Source organism: Pocillopora verrucosa, chromosome 1 (genome assembly GCF_036669915.1).
Source record: "Pocillopora verrucosa isolate sample1 chromosome 1, ASM3666991v2, whole genome shotgun sequence".
Classification (NCBI taxonomy): Eukaryota; Metazoa; Cnidaria; class Anthozoa; order Scleractinia; family Pocilloporidae; genus Pocillopora; species Pocillopora verrucosa.
This window is the reverse complement of record NC_089312.1, coordinates 9,726,914-9,742,826: the sequence shown is the minus strand read 5'-3', so window position 1 is coordinate 9,742,826 and position 15,913 is coordinate 9,726,914. Positions and strand designations below refer to the sequence as shown.

Below are 15,913 nucleotides of genomic sequence, written 5' to 3'. Positions count from 1 at the left end.
AATTGACCGCTTAATGACCACTTAATAGGAGACATGATTAAACGGCTAAGAATATTTGAAAGTCATATATTTGAACTGCAGATTAAGACTTGAATATGAAAGTGATCCTCGCAGTAATGTACACTACTTAAGCAGTAGTGAAAATAAGGCCTGAAATAGAGACTCCGAATTAGCTTGTTAGCTCAGTTGGTAGAGCGCTGCACCGGTATCACAGAGGTCATGGGTTCAAATCCCGTACAGGCCTGAAAGGCCTTATTTTCACTACTGCTTAAGTAGTGTACATTACTGCGAGGATCACTTTATTCAAGACACATGATTGCTCAGGAGAAGGGTTAGTACAAAATACGCTGACGTTCCTCGGGAATTACCGTCTTTGGTAGAGGAGGAAAAGCTGAAACCCAAAGAAGTGCCGGGTTGAATATTTAATAAGTTTTTCTTCAGATTCATCGCTAATTATCCTCCTCAGTGTGGTGGCCACTTAATAAGGTTCGACCTGGGGGGGGGGGGGGGGGAGGGGAGGGGCACGATCCTGGCCTGGAGTCATATTATTCCAATTGACCATTTCCGCCTCGTGGGTTGCAAATTTTAAAAATCAACTCTGGTAGGTTTCTTAGACTACGAAGCAGTCCCCCCTCCTCCACGAAGTCTGTCGCGCGAGGCGGTTAAAAAAAAGAAACGTTGTTTTGTAAAAATATTGATGGTAGCGCGCCACAGGGATACCTGGGAATGGCCTCACTGCTCGTAGTCTAGTTACCGAAGCGCTCGGGTATATTCTAAAAACTAAATCGTTACCCTTGGTTTTCCTCAAGGTACTTTCCCCCGATTCCAGCCAGGAAGAAATACTCATGCACAAGGACAACTTTTGATAAGAGTAGTTTATTCAGCGTCCTAACAGTTCAACTACAAAGTCACACTTGTACAATGAATAATATTTTTTAGTGCGATCTGCAGCTAATTGAATATGAACAAAAAAAATGATCCGTTATTGGGAATATCGATCTAAACAATTCGTGGTCGGCTGATTGAAATATGCAAGTGGCCGTATTGCAAACACCCTCACCTTAGTTTCCTTTCCCTCGTCGACCTCTCGACCATCAAGAATGGCGGGCGGTTGGATATAGATTGTCTTCGATTCGCCAATTTTACCCAGTGACCCGTCACTTCTTCAGAGTCAAGAGGGCTCAAGGCTTCAAGAGACGCGGCTTAACTGAGTAAAATTTTGACGCCTCTTGAATTCTTATTTGGAAATCACCTTCCCGATATCAGTGATGGCAGGGAGAATCTAGAAGCCACCAGGTCAGTATCGCGTTTTTATTGTTCAAAGATTGGCTGTACAAGCCATATTGGAGGATCTCAAGGGGTGGGGGAGGGGCCGGCGGTGTGCGGTGGTGATGGTTTTTAAGGATGAAGGTTATTTCTTTTTCCTTCCTGGTAAGCCCCACGAGTAACCTTTTGCTGTTATCTTGTTTTTCAACTAGTACAAAAAATTAAAATTTGTGAATTTTACGCCTAACGGACCTACGATGTAGTTGAACCGTTTTACTGAGCTATCGACGGTCGCTCATGCCCGACCCTCACCATTACAGCACAATATCAATATAATACAACATCACAGTTTACCAGTGCAAGACGTCAAGATGCCTGTAGCTGGATTAATTGCTTCGCGTTGAACGCTAAATGTTACCGCGTTAGCGAGCTGAGAAAAGGTGGCGAAATAGTTTCTGGTAAGATTGACGCCCCCCGTGATTAGTTCCCTTATAAGACAGGAAAACAACAATCACAGCTTAAGCGACCTTCAATTCAGAGACAAGAGCGACGGATAAGACGCCGTGCGTGAATCAAGATTAAAAGACAAGTGAGCCACCCGTAATTCTCAAATAAAGTAATCAAGACCCCGCGAACTAGTGTGGTAAGAGGCAACTAACTTGTTAATGTGCGATGTATGTTTTGCCTAAGGTCTCGTTAGATTGTTGACTCACAAAAGCCGAAACTTATACACTCGTTTTTAACTTTCTTTTAGTTCTGTTAATTGCTACGTGGCTCGTTTCTAAAAGATCGAGTTGATTATTCTTAAAGCTATGATCAACGCAACATACTTAACAGGGTGGAAGGATTTCGTTCAAAGCCGTTAATGAATCTTTCCGGCATGTGAAAGACCAGCTTCAGATTATTAGAATGTAACAACACGAGAGAATAGAAAAGGAATAAAGAAAGAAACAGATCCTACATTAGAGTTTGGTGTTTTATCGCATTGGCGCGTATATCAACCCAGGAATCGAGTTTTCAACTCTAGCTTGAACAGAAAACATTTACATGACAGACACCTCAAGAATGTGAACATACTTCATCATTCTCTTTGGGATTCCCACTGCGACGAATTAGTTTCATAGGCTATGGAGTTCTCTGCGTACACGATAAAAATAATAGAAAAAAGCAAATCGTTAACTGGGTCCCTAGGAAGTTGTATGAGCAGGAAAAAAAAATACGGTGGAACATGAAATAAGTATCACCAGGAAATGTCCCAAAAAGAAGAATGGAAACATGAGATTCAAGGTGGAAAAACGCATCGAGGTACGTCAAAGAAAAATCCGTTATTTCATGTTGGTGTACATGCGTTTGGCGCCCAAATAACAGGTATAAACTAAAAAACAATATTTGGAAAATTCACGCAAACATATCCGATAGAGGATCGATCATTTTCGAGAGACGCTTTAAATAACTATGAAAATGGTGTGGGCCGATTACTTTTCAAGTTCATACGAACGGAACCAACGGAAGAATAGTCCCTACTCAGGTCTTACACCTGGGGATGACGCCGAATTACCAGTTCCAGTTCTGGATTTCACATGAATTCTTCTTAAGTTCTAAGACCGTTACTACGGATGCTGGAATTGTCTGGATCTACCCTTAAAGGGGGGTCTCAACGAGATTAACCGTTGCAGTACGCGGCGAAAAATTTGCTGTTAGGCGTTAAAATAGTGACAAATTTTAACTGTCAGTCGGTAAAAATTTTAGCCTTATAGAATTGGCTCTTTCTATTACGAGTCATCTTGTGTCATTGGGTTAACCGTTTGTTGTAAAATGGCCAAAAAGTTAACAGGTGGCCGTAAACATCCATCGCCCCATCGAGACCTCGGAGAGTATATGACTCAGTGCGTTGTCTTCAATTTTGACAGTGGAAGAGAACAGGGAAGTGCCGCGTGTGATCGAAGCGCATATATTATCAGGTTAAGAGTACATGTACAGAAACCTGATTTTTAAAATTACCGATTGAACCTTTATCTTCAATTTTTCAGAAAGATTCACTTGAATCGGTGAGGGGACTAGACATAATGAAAGAACTAAATAACCGCAAACGGCTTTAAGGGCTATCGAAACAGAGAAAGGTCCAGAGAAGACACATTTCAGAATTTGAATGTATACTCATCTCCAGTTTTTGTAAGGAGTCTTTTTGCGGGTAAATTGTTTTAGGTTCCACGCGCCCTGCCCCTCAGAGAAATTCTTTGCACTTGGGCTCAACCCGGCCGGTGGTAACCCCTCTGTCTCGCTAAGCCATGTGGAATCGTTTATTTATTTTTCTACATTCATTCGAAAAGTGATCTGTGTCACGCAGCTGCTGCTTGGCTGATTCCACTATTATACACGATTACCTACGATCATTATGTTAATTAAACAAGAGAACAACTAGTGGAATGAAAAAGTACTCGTTGATACCGTGGGGATTAGAGTGCCGATTTGAAAGTTAAAAGGTAGTTGACCTCATCAGGTTTAAATTTTCCGTTTGTAATTTACTTTGCAATATTTTAATATTTTTCGCTTGACGAAAAACCCCGATTCTTTTTTTCTACCGAGCAGTTTTCTGTGGGTAGAAATCAAGTGCACGTTTCAAACAGTGAGTTCACCCGATGGGCTCATATAAGGTTTATGAGAAAGAATCGTGTTTTTGCTTGAGGATTTTTGTTTAATGATCGTAATCAATGCTTTCTTGAGGGTATCCAACAAGGTTCTTCAATCAAGCGATCCCGACTAATATTTTCTCTCAATCCCGTAATTCCGACGGCTTATACCGGCCAATCTTGATCATAAAAATGTTTTCCTAGTCCATTTCCTAAACGTAAGAGGGCCTCTTCGGTTGGTGGTGATTTTCTCAACCGGCATTGATCCGTTGAAGTTTGGCCACCGTAAGGCGGAAGTTTATCTCTTTTCACCAAAATGATGATATTGTTCATTTCAGAAGTTTTCAAAGTTTTGCACGAACTAAGTACGCTATTCACGGTAACGACTTCCTTCGGATTTAACTTCAATCACACACAAGCGTATAAGTAAAGAAGTCAGTGTCGCATAACAATCTCAACAACTGCATAAAACACTAAAGGTGACGGCAATCCTATTGTGCCATAGCAAGGGAAATAAAGAAAAAATTACCTGAACACAATTCTGTTATTGAAGCGAATACTTCTACCAAAGCCGGAGCCCCATTTTCCTCTTTGTCTTGTTTCCCGCTGTTTTTTTGCGACTCCTCGAAGTCAGAACGCTTGAGGCTAACCGGTTCGCCCGCCTGAATATCTGTCTGATAGAGGCACCACGGGGGAGTTAAAGCTCTTGTTGTTGCTGCGGCAAATGTTTATGTCCAGTCCCTCATCTTCTATATGCTCTGTGGTGCCATCCAGTACAGGAGGTAACGGTTAAATTACTTGTATGGCCGACAGAATAATGGCACGTTCTGGTAAAGGATACCAAGAATTTGGATTTAAAATAGTACGCCGCCCGATGGGTTGGCCTCTTAAACCTTCTTTGGCTGCATTTCCAAACTTTCTTGCGTAATCTAACACCGTGAAAAGTTTATATTTGTGATGCATAACTGAGTGAATATCCTCCACGTCTAGTGTCATGCAACTCAAGGGTTAAGAGCCTCACATCGATATAATTCCGACACTTTCTGGAGTTTTCTTTTTTTACGCCGTTAAGCACTTCAATTGACGCAACAGTTTTAGATGCCACCTTACCCTTTGGGCCGTTAAGGATTTTTGGTAAGTTGGCAACTTCGCTTTTGATAGAATTTTAATTCCTGCGCAATTACTGAAGTGTCGCTGACCAGTCCGATCAATTTCATCATAAATTCTCGTCAACGGACACATTCCCGTTCTTGGTTCGTTCAAGTGATTATTTCAGTCGCGTATCTCGCCCCTTAAAATCGCCGATTCCCGTGTCCCGCCGGCATAACATCATTCCCGCATCTCGCCCCCTTCTTACACTAAATTCTCGGATCCCGGCCTTTAAATAAGACCAATCCCGGATCCCGAATAGCCATTGGGGACGCTCTTTTTTGACTTCGTGGACTGTTCGATTTAACATGAAATATAAATCTCGGTTGATGGGTTTTACCGCTGACTAAAAGTCAATGTTCAAATGCAAGCAATATAGATTTCGGTGTATAGTTCCGTTCTGCTTTGAGTCAATAAATTTAATCACTGCGGCAGGAAAAAAATTATCTTTGGTCTGACAACTTTGGTCCAATCACTGCGGCGGAAAAAAATGAACATGTGGTCTGACAACTTTGGTTTGAATCACTGCTCTAAAGTTTGTCATAAGGGGATTTTATGAGCAACTAGCTGAATTTTACAAACCGTAACCTTTTGAGCCTCCAAATAGTTACATTGTTGTTTTCATTGTGACCGACTTTAGTTTCGTGCCGCGAAAATTGCGCCAAAACTCTAATTACTTCTACAACACAAGCACGTTTTGTTTGTCTTGACGACAAAGTTTACGACCAAGTTTATCTTACAGGGTAAGTACCAGGGACCTTAACGCGAACCACGACGCCAATGGCAACAAGGACAAGGCAAAACAAAATATCATAACAGTTGGCAAAATAATAGCTGATCAGCAGTACCTACTAAACCTTTGTAAATTACTTAGCTGCCCTGTAAAAAACAAAATGAAATCACCAAAATTTGCGTGATCTGTGAACGGAAGCTTTAAAATAAGTTTCCATTTGGAACTCAAAGCGGCTCACATACGTTATGCTGAAGTTTCAGTGAAGCGTCGTAAGAAACCGTGAACACACCCAGCCATCCGCAAAATTTTAACATAAAATATAAATACATTTTTTAAGTGACGTCTTCCTCGGCGTTGCCTCAGTTCCTTACTGCTAAAGGTCCTTGGTGTTGATTTGGTATTTGCAAACTTCTGAAGTGCAAAGTCAGACTGCCTCAGCATATTTCAAAATCAGTAATTTAAAACTTGTACTTGACAGGTTTGTTTTAGATGACCTGTCACACTCTTAATTCCTCTGATCGCACTTTCTCTTATAAAGAACCAAAATTCTTATCACAAGAATAATTTTATTGCCAGTAACTTTGTAAATAGATTTTACATGCATCTGGGCAAATACTGATTAAAAATTCAGTTAGGGGAAGGTGGGCAGTTGCCCAGATACTGATATTGATCCAAAAATTTAAAGGTTTTTTTTTATCACAAGTGTATATTTCTCATGTGACCTCTAACGTAGAAGTCAGTTGCATCTATTTGGGATTGAGCTTTGAAAGGAATAGATGTGCATCTTTACTCATTAAGCTGTAGGGTCTAAAAGTTAATAACTGCAGAGGAAGAATGAAATACATCAATTTCATTATTGCCAAAAAGCTCTTGGTAAGTAATTAGAAATAAAAAATTACTCAAACTGTAAATACCAGACTGTTGCAATGTTGATTTCCTCACTATTTTGTTTACAAAACATTTCATTACAATCTCTATGTTACCACTAGTTCCAACATGAGATTTTCTGTTTGGTATTGTTACATGCACTGTTAGTAGTAAAATTGATAATTATTGATTACTTTTATTATTAAGACTCTTTTTTAGAGCAAGCGAATAACAGTGGACATTTACTCTGGAAAATTCTGCTTATAAAAGCTTTCATGACTGCTTGTCCCTAATTCCAAACGCTTTTCTTTCATTTGTAAGAACTTCCATGACCTTCTTCTCCATGTCCTCCAAGGAAATGGTGACTTTATCCAGTGATGATGAAAAATCCTGTTTTGAAGCAAAAACATTAATAGCGTTGATGTGAATCAAAATTATTCTCCTTTACGGTCTGTCATACAGGTCTTGTGATGTTAGTTCGGAATTTGGTATTGAATCAACTTTTAATCTCCTAACTGATATTTTTCCTTATTTTCATCACTTGTCTGCTTGATATTGTATTGATATTGTAAGGAGAAATTCTGTCTTGGTCACCAACAGGAGTAATAGAGTTAATAAAATATCATACCTTCACAATCATTGTTCCTTGATGATAGAAAAGCTGTATCAAATTTCCTTTTTCTTACAATGCCAGACCTCTTTGATTTGGGAGTAACTGCAACAATATTATGAAGAAATTTTTAAGACAATGTCTCCCTTGTAAAGCTACATGAATCACATTATTATTTGGCCACTATATTTTTTTTTTACAAGGTGTGCAAGTATTTACCAGACTGAAAAGAGCTATATTGCATGTCACAATAAAATGAATACATGTAGGAAATGCGCTGAATTGAAGTCAAATCTAAATAAGTGTAACTGAAGGAACATTTTAAGAAATCCTCAATTGACCTTACAATTTTCCTAAAGGGACCAAATTGTGTATGGCTCCCAACAACATTTTCAATATGCACACAGCTTCATTGCTCAATTATATTAATTTTAATTTTGTTTTGTGTTTGCTACAAAAAAGTTGTATGTCCAGGGAGAAACTGAAAACCAGAACCAACATGTTTTACAAAATGAGCCACCAATTATTAAAAAGAACTTGGTTTTGGTGGTTTAATTTGCTTCCAGTTAAATCCATTGCCTAGTAACGGTAAAAAATGAATTAAGCACATACCAATTGGCTGGGTAATTTAAAAAGTAATCCACTGTTTTTTTTCCCTCTCTTTTGTTTTGTTTTGTCTTTTTTTTTGGAAATGTGTTCTTTTCAAAGAGGGATTAAGGCTTAATACACCACTCAAAATTCACTGTCACTCTGAATATACTCTGAAAAATAATGTAAGGCATTTTACAATGAAAAAAGCAAACATGACTCAACCAACTCTACATGATAGATACATGTACCTGCAAATTGTCATGGTTGCGTTATCAGGTGATCACACTCCAGTGTCAAGCGTTTGAACACAAGCTCATCAATGTACTGCTCTTGCATCAAGTATCTGACAGAATCCAGGAAAAACTGTGTAAATTTATAGTCACACATATAACAGCACTGTAAACAACTGTCAATCAAAACTAAAAAAAATTGCACACTACAATCAAGAGTAAAAAAGAATTAACAAAAAGATCAAATCATTGTTGAGAACAGTTCAAACCAGTCAATCTTTGAGTTGTTAATTACTACATGTAGGAAACTTATAGCTGATTTACCCTTTCTTAAAAAGCTACTACTTTTTGTTATTGCCTTCTGCAACAGTATATATTTGCAAGCTATATCATAAGAAACATATTCAAAAACACACTGTAAATCTTTGAACCAATACTTAGAAGGGGCAAAATATATTAAGTTGTGTCTACATGCACTTAACTTTGTATAGTTGTTTTTCATTAGGCATGCAATACATCACACTTTTCTATCATTCTACTACTGACTATTAACTCATGCAAGATGTCAGGAAAAAAATGAGGAGATGGAAAATCACAGACCTGTAAAGCCACAATGATAGGTTCATCATTACAGGTACAATAAACAATAGATTTTTGACCACCCTCTTTTTCTCAAAATTAGTTTTAACAACTACCTACACTTCTACAGAGCCTCTTCTTATACCACTAGTCAAGGAGGTTGGCTCTGTCTCAAAGAACTTATATAAATGGTCTTAACCCTTCATAAAGAATAAGAGGAAGCTACTTTGGCCAGTTACCATGGTGATATAAGTAACTACTGGGAGAAAGGAACAGGTTTACCTGACAGGGGTCCAGAGGAAATAAATACAATGGGTGTGTGCTCATTGCATGCCTTTGATGATCTGTTGAAACAAAAAAGGCTATGATGACCAAGTATATTCACTGAAACAGCCATTGAGGCCATGACTGTCTAAGGAAGAAAGAATATTCAGCAGTTTTGGGAAGCAAGCGCGAAATACATAGTGACAAATTGTGGTGGAGAGAGATGGAGCAAAATATTCAGAGAGAACTTATAGCTAAAAGCTTCAAAAAGCCAGTGAAAATTACCCTGAAATTTATATATTCATTGTCACTTATTGTCCACAATCCACAAAATGAAATCTTTGCAATGCTACTAATTCATGCAGCTGCATGTAATCCATACATCATTTTAAAGGAATCCTGTTCAGGTAATAACTTTTCAAAACATTTGGTGTTAATAAGCACAAGTAAATTTTTAAAAGACAACATAATTGCAAGAGTGCATAAGGCAAGTGCAATTTGTACACGTGTAGCACTTATTCACAATTTCAACAGCATACTATTTATAATCTGCACTTGTGTTACAACTTTGCACTTGTGCTGCATGAAAAATGCACTTGTTCTCAGCCAATAAGAAGTGCATAATTTTTTCATGTATATTATCATGCATTTAATTGTCAAACTTTACTGATGACCACTCACATTGAAATCTTTAAGAATGGAAAGACTTACAAACAAAAGGGATACTTACTTGATAGTCGCAATGAAATTGTTTTCTTCACAGTCTTCCAAACACAAAGAGCCATCATCACAGAGGCGCATAACTGTGAAGCTAATGCAATGCTTGATTCCTTCTTAACAGTAAATCCTGATAGTCTCCTCTAGCTTCTTGATGATGATTGTTGTTGAATCTGAACTTTTTGCTGAGGACACATACAGGCATGCTCCCTTTCCACTTTCCTTTTCCTGTAATTACAGTAAGTTGGCCATATTAATACAGCTGTTACACTTGTAAAATTCACCAAACCTGACTACCTATTTATTAACTTACTATTATATAATACTTACTACTACTTACTATTTAAAAATAGTAAGTGACAAGGAAAAGCTCCTTGTTCACAGATAATTTTTGTTATTTTTTCGTTAGCCACATTGAACAGCTAATGAACAAATTGTGTATTTCTGACAAGTTTGTCCACTACAATAATTGACCTCTCGAGGAAGGCATAATTTGTTTTATTATGATGTTAATTTAGTAAAGAAGCTAGTTTCAATTTTGCTCAAACATTGAGTAATTTACTTAATGCATGAACTGTCACTTGCAATTTTGCATATACCAGTAAATGAAAATTATCTGAGTTAGAGATGGGGGTCACCAGTGAGTGGTCTACAGGATAAAAAAAAAGTCAGTCTCCAGGCTCTGGTAGTATGTACAGTCTTGCATCTTATTCATTTCTTAGAAAACTTTTGTTTAGTTATGGTATCAGTAATGAGACAAAAAGCATGCCCCTTCTTTTGGGGAGCACTTATTCTGCATATACCCACTAGACAATGGTGCTTCTTTTCTTACAGAACTACTTTTTCCATTTGATACATGATGATAATAGTGATATGGATGGAGTGGCAGCAGCTGTGTGTGGTTCACACATCACCCCATGACATTTGCTTTGCTGGGATAGGCACACCACTCTTCTCCTCATGATTAGTCTTGCTGATGCATAGGTGATAAAGGGATCAAGAGTGGATTAATGTGATTATATGCACATTGTTAGCTGTCATAGCCATGTAAATATGACAAAATTGAAGGTGTGCGTGTAGACCCCAATTTGAGGCTGGAATTTGCCAATCTTTAGGGCTTGCTGTTGCAGCACCTGGTTAAAACTTGGAATTAGAGGGATTCTGTACTGCATAAGACCATCACATACATGTAAAACCACAAGCTCGAGTAATCTCAAAAGTTCTCCTCAAGTGCATGATTGTACTACTAACACTACATAATATTACAAGGGCAACCAAAACAGTCCCAACAGGGATGGAGGAGTGCTTCATTTAGGTTGCAGGATGAGTTGCTCCATCCCATATACTGTAAGTAAGTACTGTACATTATGTCAGCAGCCAACTTTTGGTTCACATTGAAGCTCTAGGTGTTGACATCAAAAATCCAAAACTTTTCAAATATAAAGTATCAAATATTATCAAATCCTTACAAAAAGTGCTAAACACATAAAGCAGACAAGTTGCTACAACTAGCCCACTTACTCTGACCTACAACTAAGCAACTGGGTTATAAGCAGGGAAAACTATAATTTTGAGGGAACACATGGTATGCAGTTTTCAAAGGCTTGCAAGTTATAAATGTATTGGCTCCTTTTGCAGCTTGTTCCATAAGATAGCACTTGACCCTTTAACTCCCAAGATCTAATTAATTTCTCCTTACTGTCTGCCATACAGTTCTTGTGATGTTAGTTTGGAGAATTTGGTATTGAGTCAACTTATAATCACCTAACTGATATTTTTCTTCATTCTCATCACTTGTCCACTTGATATTGTATTGATATTGTAGGGAGAAATTTTGTCTTGGTCACTAATGGGAGTAAAAGGGTTAATCAAATATCATACCTTCACAATCATTGTTCCTTGATGATAGAAAATCTGCATCAAATTTCCTTTTTCTAACAATGCCAGGCCTCTTTGATTTAGGAGTAACTGCAACAACATGTTGAAGAAATTTTTAAGACAATGTCTCCCTTGTAAAGCTACATGAATCACATTATTATTTGGCAATTATATTTTTGTTTTGCAAGGTGTGCAAGTATTCACCAGACTGAAAAGGGCTATACTGCGTGTGTCACAATAAAATGAAAAGGAAATGAGCTGAATTGAAGTAAAATCTACCTAATTATAACTGAGAGAACATTTTAAGAAATCTTCAAGTGACCCTTACAATTTTATTAAAGGGACCAAATTGTGTATGGCTCCCAACAACATTTTCAATATGCACACAGCTAATAATAATAATTAATATAACTGAGTAATGAAGCTGTGTGCATATTGAAAATGTTGTTGAGAGCCATAAAATTAAAATTATTTTAATTTTGTTTTGTGTTTGCTTCAAAAAAGTTGTATGTCCAGGAAGAAACTGAGAACCAGAACCAAGATGTTTCACAAAATGGGCTACCAATTATTAAAAAGAATTTGGTTTGGTGGTTTGATTTGCTTGCAGTTAATTCCATTGCTTAGTACCAGTAGTAATAGTAAAAAATGAATGAATTTTTGACCCAAAGCACATACCAATTGGCTGGGTAATTTAAAAAAGAAATCCACTGTTAAATTGACAACTGTCCTGGTTTTTTTTCCCTCTCTTTTGTTTTGTTTTGTCTTTTTTGAGGGATTAAGGCATAACACACCACTCAAAATTCACTGTCACTCTGAATATACTCTAAAAATAATGTAAGGCATTTTAAAGCAAAAAATGACTTAATCAAACTCTACATGATAGATACATGTACCTGTTTATTGTCCTGGTTGCATTATCAGGCAATTTACTGCACTTCCCAATCACACTCCAGCATCAAGCATTTGAACACAAGCTCATCAATGTACTGCTCTTGCATCAAGTATCTGACAGAATCCAGGAAAAACTTGTAAATTTATAGTCATAACAGCACTGCAACAACTGTCAATCAATACTAAAAAAATTGCACACTACAATCAAGAGCAAAAAAGATTTAATAAAAAGATCAAATCATTGTTGAGAACAGTTCAAACCAGTCAATCTTTGAGTTGTTAATTACTACATTAGTACATCAGAGTGATTGGAATTGCTCCGATGTACATCTACATGCCCTTGACTCTGTATGGTTGTTATTTTTGGTAGGCATGCAATACACCACACTTTTCTATCATTAGATTTTTATACTGTATTAACCCATGCAAGATGTTAGGAAAAAATGAGGAGAGATGGAAAATCACTGACCTGTAAAGCTTCAATGACATAGGTTCATCATTACAGGTACAATAAACAATAGATTTTAGACCACTCTCTTTTTCTCAAAATTAGTTTTAACAATACCTACATTTCTGCAGAGCCCCTTCTTTTACTACTGATCAAGGAGGTCAGCTCTGTCTCTTTGTAAAGAAAAATGAATTTTGGAAAGGGAAGTAATGGTGCACATTGTCATGGCAGCTTAATGAACGATCACAAGCTTGCAAGTTATGCCGCCAATGAGGTCGCTAACATATGCTAGGATTGCTGCGGAATTAGATTACATGCCTGGTTTGCTAGTGTGCAAACTTATCACCTAGAACCTTTCAATAAAACACCTTCATGTCAACAATGTTTGATACAACGCTGAAACAAAAATGACTTAGCAGACAAAGCCGTGTCACTCTTTGAACCTTAACGAATCCAAGAGCGTGCCATTCTATTCAAAAGCTGATCGGTTTTGCACCTTATTTCACCTTTAAATTGCGAAATTTGATTCTAGGAAGCTACAATCGAAAGAATGTAATTATCCTGCGCCATTACAGCCCACAAGTGCTCTGTTTTGCGAACAGCTTTACCTGACAGGGGTCCAGAAGAAATAAATACAATGGGCGTGTGTTTGTTGTATCATCATCCTTCGGTGATCTGTTGAAACAAAATAGGTTATGATGACCAAGTATATTCATTGAAACAGCCACTGAGGCCATGACTGTCCAGGAGAGAAAGAATCTTCCAAAGATTTTGGGAAACAAACACAGCAAAATACATAGTGACAAATTTTGGTAGAAAGAAATGGAGCAAAATGTTCAAAGATAATTTACCGTAGTTTCTTGGCTCTAAGGCACATGGTTTTTACAAGAAAATTCTTTCCTCGGTTAGAAAGTTAATGCTGAAATTGAGGTGCATCTTATAGCCAAGTATTTTTGCACAACAAAATCTTGATATCACAATTTTAGCAGAACTTATACTGTAGTTAAAAAGACAAGAAAAGGACACTAACTGTTGAGAGAAAAAGGAGAAAAAGCAGAGCTTTTTGGTCTGAGGTGTAGCAAAGATTACATCGAATTCAAACTTTTATTCCTATGAATTAAAAAAGAATACTGCTTTTAGAACACTTAAAATCAACCTCTATAGATAAGCAAACAAGTGGAAATTTGCACACATGCTCGGTAACATGATATCCAACTCAGGTCTTTTGGTTTGTAGTGTTGCAAGGATGCACACTTTGCTGTCATCGGCAGCCCACCAGAAAACAGGACATGTTGCTGGTTGCATCATTTTCACACCGTGAATTCTGAAATGCCATATTCATGGGCAATTTCACGATTGTTGTTGACTGCCTCAGTTTTGGCAACAATTTTCAACTTGAAGTTGAGGTCATATCAGTGATGGTGAGTGCTTAGCATATTTGCAATCAAACAAGAAGTTGAAGTTAAACTCTGACTGTTTAGGATGAGATCGCATCAGTTAGTTTTGCAACTGAGTTTTAAATCAGTTGGTTGATGTTTAACCCTTTAACTCCCATGGGTGACCAAGACAGAATTTCTCCTTAAAATATTTATACAATAGCAATTAGATAAATGATAAGATTAAAGGAAAAGATCAATTTGGGGATAATTACTTGATCCAAAAAACAAAATTTTCTGAATGAACATTGTAAGAATTGTATGGTTGATGGTAAGGAGAATAACAAATTTGATCTGGGAGTTAAAGGGTTAATAGAATGAAATCAGGATCATTGAATATTCATAATCAGGTGTGAAATTTTAGCCTTGGTTTTTTATGTAGATCATTAAATGTGTGACTTTTTCACTTTTATTTACATTTTAACAAAAGAGTTTGCATGCCAGTTGTGTAGGAATAATTGTTCTCAGTTCCATTAAGTCCTTTTGTTAACTCTCATCCTTTTGGTGCATCTTATAACCAAGTATTTTCACGTAATTTTCAGTCTGGGAACTTGGCTTGACTAAGTTATTAAGTTTGAGGTGCATCTTAGAACCAAGTTCGCCTTATAACCGAGAAACTATGGAAAAGTTATTGAAAGCAAAATGTTCAGAGAGAATTTATAGTTAAAAGCTTCAAAAAGCCAGTGAAAATTACCCTTTAGTTTATATTGTCACTTATTGTCCACAATCCACAATGTGAAATATTCGCAATGCTAACTCATGCAGTTGCATGTAATCCATACAACATTTTAAAGGAATCCTGTTCAGGTAATAACTTTTCAAAACAATTTGGTGATAATAAGCACAAGTAAATTTTTCAAAGACAACATAATTGCAAGAGTGCATAAAGCAAGTGCAATTTGTACATGTGTAGCACTTATTCACAATTTTAACAGCATACTATTTATAACATGCACTTGTGTTACAACTTTGCACTTGTGCTGTGTGAAAAATGCACTTGTTTTCAGCCAATCAGAAGTGTCTAATTTTTTTTGTGTTTATATCATGCATTTAATTGAACTTTATTTGACCACTCACAATGAAGTCTTTAAGAGTGGAAAGACTTACAAACAAAGGGGATACTTACTTGATAGTCTCAATGAAATTGTTTTCTTCACAGTCTTCCAACACAATAAGAGCCATCCTCATGGAGGCACATAACTGTGAAGCCGATGCAATGCTTGATTCCTAATGTTAACAGTAAATCCTTATGGCCTCCAGCTTCTTGATGATGATTGTTGTTGAATCTGAACTTTTTGCTGAGGACACATACAGGCATGCTCCCTTCCCACTTTCCTTTTCCTGTAATTATTAAAGTTGGCCATATTAATGCAACACTTTTAAAATTAAATTCACCAAACCTGACTGCGTATTAAATAGTAGGAAACGCTCCTTGTTCACAATCACTCTTGGTTTTTTTCACGATGGCCATATAGAACTAACAGCTAACATGCAAATGGTGTATTTCTTACGAGTTTGTCCACGGCGATAATCGACCTCTCGAGGAAGGCATGGGTTTGTTTACCCACGAAAAGCTTTCTCTCTGTTTAGCACGAGCAAGATTTTTAAAGTAAGAGTACTGAAA

General features: G+C 37.2%; 1 protein-coding gene across 16 annotated transcripts; it reads right to left on the bottom strand.

Annotated features, from left to right (window-relative positions):
- Positions 1–7,132: 7,132 nt before the first annotated feature.
- LOC131776779 (uncharacterized) lies at positions 7,133–15,626 on the bottom strand. 16 transcript variants are annotated; one of them, XR_010717980.1, is made up of 7 exons: positions 15,416–15,626; positions 13,884–13,963; positions 13,462–13,528; positions 9,650–9,864; positions 8,938–8,999; positions 8,095–8,189; positions 7,133–7,360 (listed from the first exon to the last, which is right to left on the bottom strand). XR_010717980.1 is itself a non-coding variant. In XM_066168737.1 (4 exons), exons 1-4 carry the CDS (start codon positions 15,475–15,477, stop codon positions 10,889–10,891), a joined length of 366 nt encoding a protein of 121 aa, XP_066024834.1. In that variant the 5' UTR covers positions 15,478–15,626; the 3' UTR covers positions 10,480–10,888. The 16 variants fall into 16 exon arrangements, 3 of the variants coding, with proteins under 3 accessions (XP_066024834.1, XP_066024839.1, XP_066024843.1); XR_010717977.1 differs by lacking the exon at positions 13,884–13,963 and adding an exon at positions 7,868–8,016; XR_010717975.1 differs by lacking the exon at positions 13,884–13,963 and having other exon boundaries at positions 8,895–8,999.
- Positions 15,627–15,913: the final 287 nt, after the last annotated feature.